A 12,186-nucleotide genomic window follows, 5' to 3' on the forward strand; every position below is an offset into this window, starting at 1 on the left:
GCTTGAGCTTTCAGCGGCTCACCCACCTCTAGCGCTAGCAGGATCTGGCTCGAGCTTTCAGTGCCTCGCCCACCCTCCAGTGCTAGCAGCGCGATTCCCAGAACTGTGGTTTAAAGGGACTGGAGGGTAGCTTGGCTTAAAACAAAAACACGAGGACACAAAGTGAGTCTAAAGCTTACGGATAGCACAGTTCTTTCTTTATTTACGTCAACATTCCAACCCAGAAATTCTTTACGCAGAAGCATAATGTTAAGGAAGTGTTTGTTTTTTACACGCTCGCCCTCTGTACACGAACACGCTGGAGCTTGGATATCATGCAGTCGGACTATCACAAGATTTATGAAAACACTCATTTACATAAAATACACGGGACAATTCTTTAAAATGCTTGTTCTGAAGTTAAGTGTAAAAAAGAATGCACGCAACCCATGTCACCACCAGTGAAAGAATTTCATTTTAATGTTGAATATCAATAGTTTTTATAACACACGGCATCTCCATATCTAAGCAATGAAACAAGATAAAACCAGAGGCCAAAATCCTCAAATAACTCAAGAAAAACTGAATCTTGGGGAGGGAGGGGTGAGCAGAGGTGGGGAGGGGGTGGCGCAGAAACCAGTGAAAGAATAAAACCGCATTAGCAGAAATAAAGATGGCAGAAGAAAATGTAACTCGACTCTCTCAAAGCGGCTTCTCTGCTCCGTGCTCAGGAGAAGGAGTTCAAAAGATCCTTGAGAAAGCTGTCAGGGTCGGTGATTTCTGATAAAAGGCCTGGAAAAAAAACAGAGCAGACAAAGGAGTTAGTCAGAGCTGCTTGCTCTCAGAAATGAACCGTGTTTACATGCAGGAGTCACTATGCTGTAGTGTCTACAACCCCCGAGCCTTCATGTCCAAAGTTACCCTTCCGCGGCTGCGGAATACGTGACCTCTAGCAGAGGGGCCGTGCGAAGAGGGGGCATGGGCCCCCAACCCGCTCACCCCACAGTGACCCTCTAAAGAGGCAGATGTGATGAATGCTCGACCCCGCTTTACACTTCACTACTCGCATAGAAGAGGGGCTTCCAGGCGAGGGCTAAGCAGGGACACGCTCGGCCGCTGCTCCGCAAAGGCAGCCAGCAGTCACCTGACCTGGACACACAAACAGCTTGCACCAGCGACACTCGGTGGACCCCCTTCAGAGACTGCGTGGAGTGGAGCCAGACACAAAACATGCACAGAATCTCTCTCGCCCGTCTTCACGAACGTTACATATAGCTGTATATATCTTAGAATCAGAACACTTTTGCATAGATTTCTGGTTCCAGAACGTATGTCTGTACAAATAACTATCCAAAGTCAACAGTGTCCGTCTTCTAAGTCAGTAAAAACAAACTCTACGGCAGACTAACAACCAGGCTCAGAAGGGGCATTTTGAGAAATGGAATATTTCTCATGAATACATGAACTGCCTTTCTTCTTGTGAAACAGACTTCATTCCTTAAGATAAAGTTACTTACCTTCGGTAACGCCTCATCTGGTATAGACTCTACCGCAGATTCCTTATCTTAGAGTTGTTATTGGGGTGAGGATGTAGCCTTACGGCTCGAGCGGTCGACCTCAAAGCTGGGGAACGGGCTCGAGTCTTGGCAGGGACGCTCAACATCCTGTATTTCTGGGCGAAACACAAACTCCCCGTGCCTAACAAAAATGAATATGTACATCTGTGTCGAAATTGGTGCTCATGTAAAGTGCTCCGATACCCGATATCTGCGTGTCGAGTTCACACTATATAAAACTAAAAAAAAAAAATCTCTAGACGTCCGACTGGATTTGGACAAATGTTCATGAGCAGTACACCTGTGCGTTGGTAGGTGGTGTTGCTCGGCATCACATGGCACCGTCGGAAGTAGCATGTGCAGTGCCAACATAGGCATTACCCCAGCAAGCTGTGGTCAGTTACTTTATGTGACTTTCCACACCAGGAGGCCAGAGCCATGAAGAACACTGAACACTAGAGAAGAAACTAGGACCTGAAAGGGGAACATGCCTGTCCCTAGAATTCTGTTCGCAGGGCAGGGAGGATGGGTAGGTGGATAATGATTCTGCAGGTAAGTCTCTACTAGATAAGACGTTACCAAAGGTAACTTGTTCTTCTGATAGAGACTTCTAGCAGCAGACTCCTTACCTTAGAATAGATATTCCTTAGAATAGATATTTAAGCAATTCCTCCCCGGAGGTGGGTCTGCAAAACTGATTCATACTAGAAAGTCCTGCAGGACTGAACGAGCAGTGCCTGTCCCAACAGACCAGACTGTCCAGGCAGTACTGATTTTTAAACGCGTAGAGAAGCCCACATTGCTGCTTGGCAGATATACAGGTCCAGAACACGCGTGGTAATGCAGTGGTCGCAGCCTTAGCACTTGTGGAATAAACACGCCAACCCTCAGGAGGTTGCTTCTTGGCCAATGAGTAGCAGATCTTAATGCAGAGTATGATCCATCAGGAGATGGTCGCTTCTGCCTGGTCTTTCCCTTCTTCGCTCCGACTTACCCCACAAAGAGTTGGTCATCCACTGAAACATTCTTGTGCTGTCAAAGTAGAACGGCAACGCTCTTTTTGGGTCCAGTCGCTCATCAACTTTAGAGGGATGGGGTGAGCATAAAAGGTAGGCAGCATGAAGGACTGGCATACATGAAAAGGAGTGACAACGTTCGACAGAAAGGAAGCTCTAGTGTGAAAAAACAGCTGATCTGGGTAGATGTTCGAATATGGAAAAGCCCAACTCTCTGGGCAGATGTTATTGCCACCAGGAAGGACGTCTTGATGGTAAGGAACGTGAGAGAATAGTTGTGATATGGCTCAAAGGGAGCACACATTAATACAGTGCGGACTAGAATAAGGATCCACTGAGGCATGATGAAGGGTGAAGGAGAAGGAAAATGCTACTTACAGTATGCATTAGGCCTGGGCGGAAAATTCTATTCCGCTTGCGGAATTTGGGTTATTTCGCGTTCCGCGGAGAAGCACAAGTCACTTACTTGTGTAACGAAATATCTGTAAGAGACATTAGTTAGTGATGGATTCCTTACCTTAGAATATCCCCAGGCATCAGACTGGATCCGGAAAGTTTTTGCCACCAGTACCCCTGCGCGTCAGTAGGCGTTGTCATACGGCTCCGCGTACGTCGCTGGCGTCGTAGCCGCCGAGATGACGTCGTCGGCGCTACTTAGACGCGCCCACGTGCGCAGACGTCAGTTCTGTACACAACTTTTCCGCGCCAGAAGCTCAGAGCCATGCCAGAGACCGACTACTGGTGCAATAGAACTAGGGCCCTAAAACGGATAACCTGAACCCTAGAAAACAGTTAAGTAAGTAACTTGTGCATCTGAATGAGACACGTTAGTGATAGATTCCTTACCTTAGAATACATACCCAAGCAATACCAACCCCGGTGGGTCTGCGAAGTGAGATTACACCAGAGAGTCACAGAGAACTGAACGGCCATGGAAGCCGTCTCTCTGGACCTGACTGTCAAGGAAGTAGTGCTTACTGAAAGTATGCAACGAGGCCCAAGTGGCCGCCTGACAAATGTCTTGCAGGGGGACACGTCCCAATGCTGTAGTAGCTGCTGTCGCCCTGGTAGAATGGGCGTGCAGCCCAACCGGAGGTTCCTTTTTAGCCAGAGAGTAATAGGCTTTAATGCACAAGACAACCCATCTGAAGATAGTGCGCTTGTGCACAGCCCGGCCTTTCTTGGCGCCCACCTAGCCAACAAAGAGCTGGTCATCCACCCGGAACTGTTGTGTGCGGTTGAGATAGAACGTAAGCGCACGTTTTGGGTCCAGATGGTGGAGGTTCGCCTCTTCTCTTGAAGGGTGCGGAGGCGGAAAGAGAGTGGGCAAAGTGACAGTTTGCCCGGGATGAAAGGCAGACTACTTTTGGAAGAAAGAAGGGGCGCGGTCGAAGAACAACCTTGTCCGGATGAATCGCCAGGAAAGGAGGTTTGCAGGAAAGAGCCTGGAGCTCCCTCACCCGCCGAGTGGAGGTGATGGCCACTAGGAAGACAGTTTTCAGAGTTAATAACCGCAAAGGACAGTTATGAAGAGGTTCAAAGGGAGCACACAAAGTATGTAAGAACCAGGTTCAAGTCCCATTGAGGAATAACAAAAGGAATAGGAGGGAAAAGGTGAGTAATGCCTTTGAGAAATCTATTGACAACTGGGGACTTGAAAAGAGAGGGCTGATCAGGCAGCCTAAGAAAGGCTGAAAGAGCAGAAAGGTAGCCCTTGATAGTGCCCAGAGCAGAGCCCTGCTGGGCCAATGAAAGAAGGAACAATAGGACTTCAGAAAGAGGGGCAGCAAGAGGATCACCAGATTTCGCTGTGCACCATGCCACAAATTCTTTCCACCGACAGGCGTATACCGTTTTAGTGGAGGGACGCCTGGCTGCCAGAATCACATTACAGACTTCGGGAGGCAAGTCAAACGGAATCAGCTGTCACCGCTCAATCTCCACGCAAGGAGGTGGAGACTGGACAGGTTCGGGTGGAGAGGCAGTCAGATCGGGGGATCAACGATCATACTGAGTAGCTCGGGATACCAAACTCTTCGAGCCCAGTCCGGTGCCACAAGAATGACTTGGGCCGGGTTGCGCCTGATCTTCAGCACTCTGGGCAGAAGTGGTATAGGCAGAAAGGCGTACAACAGACCGCAACTCCACTCACGACGAAAAGCGTCGCCTAGAGAGTGCCGCCTTGGAAACTCCAACACTCAGAACTGCTGACATTGCGCGTTCTCTTCGGTGGCGAATAGATCTAACCAAGGTTCTCCCCACTGCTGAAAGAGACCTTGGACCACCTCCGAGTGAAGACGCCATTCGTGATCCAACATTCACCTTCGGCTGAGTTCGTCCGCCCTGGCGTTCAGGGTACCTGCCAGGTGTTGAACCACCAAGAAAATGCCTTGACGTTCCAGCCACGTCCAGAGGCGTAGAGCCTCCTGACATAGGGTCCACGACCCCACCCTGCCCTGTTTGTTGCAATACCACATGGCGGTGGTGTTGTCTGTGAACACCTGCACTACTCTCCCCTTGACCAAGGGAAGGAATGCTTTGAGTGCAAGTAGGAGCGCCCTGAGCTCCAAAAGGTTGATATGGACCTGTACTCCGCCGGAGACCAGAGGCCTCTGATATCCGCCTCTCCCATGTGGCCGCCCCATCCCAGGAGGGACGCGTCCGTCACTACTGTGTGCTCCGTTTGGGGAAGGGAGAGGGATCTGCTGCTGACCCAACTCTGGTTCGTGAGCCACCACTGCAAGTCCTGTGCAGTGCCCTCCAAGATCTGGACGTAGTCGGACAGGTTCCCCGATGCTGTGTCCACTGGAACTTCAGGTCCCACTGCAGAGCCCGCATATGCCATCTAGCATGATTGATCAGCAGGATGCAGGAGGCCATGAGGCCCAGCAGTCTCAGTGTCTTCCTGATCGAAACCCAGCACCAGGGCCGAAAGATCGGAATCCTAGCCCGAATGTCCCGGACTCGCTGTTCAGGAAGATAAACCCGAAACTGCGCCGTATCCAGAACTGCTCCGATGAAGAGGAGCTTCTGAGAGGGAATCAGTGCGACTTCGGTACGTTGATGGAAAACCCCAGCAAATGCAGGAGGTCGGCCGTAGTCTGCAGGTGGGAGACGACTGCCTGGGGCGAGGCCGCCTTCAACAGCCAGTCGTCGAGATAGAGGAAGAATTAAACCCCTGATCTGCGCTGATGAGCTGCGACCACCGCCATCGCTTTGGTGAACACCCGAGGGATGCTGGTAACGCCAAAAGGGAGCACGGTGAACTGAAAGTGCTTGTGGCCTACCGTGAACCGCAGGTAACGCCGGTGGGCTGGCAGGATGGGGATATGCATCCTGCAAGTCTAACGCTACCAGCCAGTCTAGCGGGTCTAGGGCAGACAGGACCTGAGCAAGCGTGAGCATCTTCAACTTCTCCTTCCTGAGGAAGCGATTGACGTTCCGGAGGTCTAAGATGGGGCACAGTCCTTTGTCCTTCTTTGGAACCAAGAAGTAGTGGGAGTAACAACCACAACCTACTTCTGGCGTGGGAACGTGCTCGATGGCCCCCTTGGCCAAGAGGGCCGTAACTTCCTGCTGGAGAAGTGCCAAGTGTTCCCCCGACATGCGGTGGGACTGAGGTGGCATGGCTGGAGGGGTAGATTAGAAGAGGGGGGGGGGGGGGGGGGGAGTAGCCCCTTCGGACTATTTGCAGAACCCACCTGTTCGAGGTTATGGAGCGCCAGTGGGGAAGGTGATGGCGAATCCTGCCACCCACTGGCGTCAGGTGGGCCTGAAACACCGGCCTAGGAAGGTTTAGAGGCAGTGGCGGCAGGGGAGGTGGTGGACTGACCTGTTCGCTGCCCCCGGGACCCACCACGGCGGGTTCCACGTCCGCAGCTGCGCTGAGACTGTGGCTGTGCAGCCTTGCTGGTGTGAAAAGAACATGCCTGGGCGCCCCGACCTTGACCTCGAAAGGACCGAAAAGCGGACCCCGAGGGAGTACGCGTGGTGGCAAGACCCAAGGAATGGGCCGTGGCCCGAGAGTCCTTAAAGCGTTCCAGGGTGCTAGCCGCCTTATCACCAAAGAGGTGTGTACCATCAAAGGGCATGTCTAACAGGGTGTTCTGGACATCCCCAGAGAAGCCAGTAGTGCAGAGCCAAGCATAACGACGGAGCGCCACAGTTGTGGAAAGTGCCCTACCGAGCGAATCGGCCGTGTCAAGCCCACAACCAATAGTACATTTGGCAGCATCTCTCCCTTCGGTAATGGCTTGGGAGAGAACCGCCAGTGCTTCCACAGGGCACTGAGGCAGCACCTGTGCCACAGTGTCCCACACAGAATGGGAATAGCGGCCTAGCAGGCACGCAGTATTCACCGCCCGCAACCCAGAGCTGGCAGATGTGAAAATCCTTTTTCCAAATTGCTCCAGTTTCCTTGATTCCTGGTCCGGAGGAGCAGAAGGGAAAGCACTCGGCGAGGCAGAAGCATGGACAACCAGACTCTCAGGCGTCGGGTGTTGTGTGAGGCACAGAAGGGAGCTCGAGATTAAGAGCCTCAGCTGCCCTATGCAAGACCACCGAAAAAGTCCCAACCTCCTCCGTGGCCACGGAAGAAGGGGACAGAGTACTAGGGTGTGGAGAGAAATCCAGATCCACTGGACCCTCAACATCGCCTTCCCACTTAGGCTCATCCTCGCATTGAGCTGCAAGAGGGTCCTCAGACCCCTCCCAGTATTCCCCTTCGTCCACCGGTTTCTGAAGAGACCGGTAAGGTTGAGGTGCCCTGGGAAACGGGATAACCTCCCCTCCAAGAAATTGAATGGGAGGGTAAGATACAAGGCTCCGTTCGGTGTTAGTGGCGGTGCCGCGCTGGGCGCCGAAGCTGGATTCAGGGCCAGCGCCGCAGCCCGAGCCGCCGCAGGGTATGGTGCCGGCGTAGCAGAGGCCAGAGGCGGCGGCCCGGGGCAAACCCTTCCAACGGATCCGTGGGGCCCGAAGGCGCTCTGGAGGGACCAGGCAGGGCAAACAAATGGCGCAAGGCCGACAAAGGCCTGCACCTCGTCCGAAGTCGCGTGCGGGCGGGCCTAGAAAGGGTGGGTAGGCCGCAGGCAACGACGGAGGTGAGGGGGAGTTACTGCCTGCACCCTCCACCATGTCCCGTGACCGGTGAGGGGTAGAGGAAGAGCGAAGTCGCTTCTTCGACTTTTTATGGCGCCTAGACTTACCGGTCACTTCTCTTTCAGATGGGATCGATGCCAAGGCCTTTTGGACGTTATGGAGATGTGTATCCCTGATTTCGGTACCGAAGGTGTTTTCTGGGTACAAATATGCGGCTTTCTCGGTCCTGAGCTGCTGGAAGGCTTTTCCTTTGCTTTCGGAGACTGGCCCGGAGGCGGGGCTTCTGAAGTTCTTTTTCAGTCTCGACTAAGGCCTTCAAGCGAAGTTTTGACCGGAGCCTTCTGTTTTTCGGGTGGGGCAGGGGCGTTTGTACTCACTCGTTGACCTGCAGTGATGTGGTCATCTGAGTCGTCTGCTTCGGAGAGGATGTCAAGCTCCTCCGAATCCTCTGCCTCTGGAACGTCGGGGGCTTTCATTGAAAATGTCTTCTGGTACCGGTGCAGATTATTGAGCCATAACGTGTCGTCGAGCCCGGCAATCACAGATGGTTTTCTTGGATCGAAAAGAGGCGCAGGCTTGGGAATCCTTTTCTTCATGTTCTGGTGATAGGCAAAGGTTGCAGACCTTGTGGTGGTTACTGTGTGGAAATTTAGCTCCACACTGGGGGCATTTTTTTTTAAAATGGAGTCCTTTCCATTAGCCGTAGGCTCGAATGGAGCCGATAGGCCCAGTGGCCCGTGCCGACGACCGGCATCGAGGATTTGGGAGTTAGGGCGGCGAAGGCACGCGAATGAGACAATACTGTCGAGTGGTGATGGTTGCGCGTCGAAAAAGGTTTTGGAAAAAAGGTACCGAACCGGAGCGCAGTGAGTCACATCCGAACCAGATGGCAGAAAAACAATCTGAGGATGAAGTCGAAGCTCATGCGCACTGTAGTCCACGGGAGGAATCACATATCTCGTGACTACAAAGACTTCTTCCTAGACAACAACAATCTGTAAACATCCGAGCCCAACACCTGATGGCGATCTATGCACAAGTATGTATTCTGCAGCTCATATGCCTCGAACAAGGTGTTACAAACCTTTCAAGAATCTATGTACCACTGGGGATTTGACGAGGGAGGGCTGATCAGGTAACTGCAGAAAGGCTGATATAGAAGAAAGATAGCCCTTTAAAGTGGCCCGTGCAGAGCCCTGTTGGTGGAGGGAAAGGATTAAGAGAAGGACCAAAGTGAAGGGAGCAGAAATAGGGTCCACCTGTTTTTCTGCACACCACGCCACAAACTTGCCCCAACAGCAGGCGTATACCGTCTTAGTGGAGGGACGCCTGGCTACCAAGATACCTTTGCATAGTTAGGGGCGGAAGGTCAAAAGCTGTCAACTGTAGCAGGTCAATCTCCATGCATGAAGGTTGAGCATTGACAGGTTCGGGTGGTGAACGCCTGCTGCGACAGAAGGCCTACTGAAGAGGCAGCTTGATGTACAAGTTACATACCTTCGGTAACAATGTATCTTATAGAGACGATTCTAGCTGTGGATTCTTTAACGTAGAATTATCCCCAGGCGTGAGACTGGACCCGGAAATCTTTCTTGCCCAGCATCTCTGCGCGCCGGGGGCGGTACCTCGTGACACCGCCCTGACGTCCCCGGCGCGCTGACTTCAGTTTGCTTCAGAGAACCTTTCCGCGCCACAGCGCGGAGTCATCACAACAAAACTGAGGAGAGCATGGGAACAGTGTGCGAAAAAGCAAGAGAAACAAAAAGAGACAAAAGGTAAGGAACAGCACCAGTTGGCACTGAGGCACCAGAAGGCTGCAACAGGAAAGCCAAAGCAGGGAGAGAGGAGAGCACTTCTGATGAGCAACTGTGCAAGCCAAGGCGATAGCACTAGTTAGCACCAAAGCACCAGAAGGCCACAGCAGGAAAGCCACAGCAGGGAAGCGCAAAGTACCACTCCGTGGAACCTCCGTGGAAGCCAAGGTGACAGCCAGTCTGGAGGCACAAGCATGGGAAAGCGCCGTAAGAGAAAGAGCGACAGAGTCTGCAACCACAGACTACACAGCAAAGGGCCCCAAGCCCGGAACAGAGGAGCAACAGCAATCCACCACCACCCGACTAAACAGTCAAGGAGGGCCATAGCCCCTGAAAAGAGCAGGAGGACAAAGGACAGGCAAAAGAACCCCCAACGTAGAAGACCGCAGGGGGACCAGAAATTGTAACAATAAGGAGAAAAAGAGCAAAAGCAGGCCCCCACGCTGGAAAGAAACCAGCTAAGGGGGGGTGGGAGGGGGGGAGCCCAACCGGAGAAAACAAAAAGGACACCCACAGAAGACAATCCACCCAGAGGGAGGCGAGCGCAGAAAACCACACTGAGGGTACTCGCAGAACGGGAGGAAGGACGGGTCGTCTCTACCAGATACATCGTTACCGAAGGTAAGTAACTTGTACATCTGATAGAGACTACTAGCCGCAGATTCCTTAACGTAGAATAGATACCCTAGCCATACCCAGAGGGGAGGAGGGCCTGCAAGAGAACCTCCCCACCAGGAGAGACCCAAGGCCCCAGTAGAGGACATGGCACAAGGACAAGAAGGAAAAGGTCAGGAAATCCTAAGCCCAACCAAGGGAGAACCGCCCAACACCCCACAGGGTCAGACAGCGCCCTAAAGCCTCAAGGAACACAAGGACCACCTCGAACCCAGTGAGAAGAGGTAGAACCAGAAGCAGGGCCCACCGTAAGAAGCACATATACATAGATAGAAAAGAGCTGGACACACCTCGGCCGCAAGCAGTGGACAAGGCCGCAACAGCTCCACCGCCAACAGTACAGGCGGAAGAAGAAAGGCATCGTTGCCCAAAGCCCCAGCGGAACCAGAGGCAGGGGCACAAGAGAACATATCAAGACCACAACGGTGGAGTAGAACAAGCAGGCCTGCACGGGCATGCGCCGCCAGCAGCAGGCAACACCATGGAACAGTGCACCCAGGACAAAGCAGACGCCAGGCGAAGGCCAGAGGGCCGGGACACACCCCAAAGGAGGGGACAGGCCATAGAAACGCACATACTGACCCACGAAAGAAGGGGGCAGGGGGGAAAAACCCGGCAGAAAAGAAAGGGAGAGAGACGGAGGACGGACCCAAGCCGGCCACCAGAACACAGAAGCTAAGGAAAGCATACCCTCTGGAGCACCATACAAAGGACCAAGCCGAAACACAGGACAGAAGTGCGGAACTGCCACAACATGATGCCGCAGACAGCAGGCCAAAGCGGCCTAGCGACGTAGCGACAAGGAGAAGGACAGACTGAGCGCAAGGTGCTCCAAGACAATCGGCAAGAAGATCGCACCTGCGACATACCGTGACGCCGCGAAGAGCAAGGAGCCCGAAAGGGGCGACCACACCTCCCCAGCACAAGACAGAGCTATGTAATAGCTACAAGTACCCCACATAGGGTAGGTTACGTCCCAAGAAACATGGGAACACCTCTGAGGAAAATATTTCCGCAACAGAGGACAAACGACCTGCAGAGAAATCCGCAGACGGCTTACCAATCAACCAATAAAGAAGACACAGAAGGCCTAATCTCAGGGCCTACCGGGCTTACCAACAGCCAAAATCACAAGTCAAAAAATGGCCGGACCAACAGAACTAAAGGGCCAACGAAAGAACCCTAAAGGCACACCAACCACACAGAACACACAACCGGGGCAACTCATCATTAGGCCCCAGGAAACAACGGGAGAACACCTCCCAGAACACAGACCGACATCCAGGTCACTGAGGAGGAGAGGGAGGAGAAGGAGGAGGAGGAGGAGGAGGACAAAGCCCCAGAAGGAACCCCTGAATGGCCGAATCCGCAGGGGCGTGAAACAAGAGTGCCATCGAAGGGAAGGTCAACCAGCCGCTCCCGAACGTTCTTAGGGAAAACACTATCCCTCAGCCAAGCATGGCGACGGAGGGCCACAGAAGAAGCCATGGTACGACCAAGCACCTCCGAAACGTCCAGAGCCGAGCGAAGAATAAACGCCGCCAGCTCCCTGTCATCCAACACATGGTGCCGCAGATCAGCGCAGGCACCCTCATGAGAAGTGAAAGACAGAAGGGACTCCGCCGAATCCCACAAGCAAGAAGTGGCTCTGGCCAAGGCACAAAGCACGTTAAGTGCCCGCAAGGCAGCACTGGAGGAGGCAAAGATGTTGCGCCCCAAAGAATCCAACCACTGGGCCTCCCGAGACGGGGGAAGACAACACTAATGGCAAGGAGGAAAAGGCGGTCTGCAAAAGAGGGCCCCTAGTAGAAGAGTGGAAGGAAAGGCAGACAGGATCATGCGGAGCAGGACGGTGGCGGTGCAGAAACAGCTGGGGCACCGGGTCACCCATGGCAGGATGCCCCCAGGCCCCCAAAAGAGAATTATGAAGCGAAGCCTCGAAGGGAAGAAGCATCTCCCATCCACCAGAGTCCAGATGGAGAACCTCCAGCAAATGATCCGTGGGGAAATGGGCAGCCGGATCACCCATGCGCAGGATTCCCAAAG

General features: G+C 53.2%; 1 protein-coding gene across 14 annotated transcripts in view; it reads right to left on the minus strand.

Annotated features, from left to right (window-relative positions):
* Nucleotides 1-436: 436 nt before the first annotated feature.
* UBR4 (ubiquitin protein ligase E3 component n-recognin 4) overlaps nucleotides 437-12,186 on the minus strand; it is a 1,980,383-nt gene continuing 1,968,633 nt past the window's right edge. For all 14 annotated transcript variants that reach the window (XM_085609056.1, XM_085609055.1, XM_085609054.1 and 11 more), the window contains one exon: nucleotides 437-771. In XM_085609056.1, coding sequence (XP_085465182.1) covers nucleotides 707-771 — 65 coding nt within the window. In that variant the 3' untranslated portion in view covers nucleotides 437-706. The remainder of the gene's footprint in view (nucleotides 772-12,186) is intronic.

The sequence above is a fragment of the Triturus cristatus genome, chromosome 1_2 (genome assembly GCF_964204655.1).
Source record: "Triturus cristatus chromosome 1_2, aTriCri1.1, whole genome shotgun sequence".
Lineage (NCBI taxonomy): Eukaryota > Metazoa > Chordata > Amphibia > Caudata > Salamandridae > Triturus > Triturus cristatus.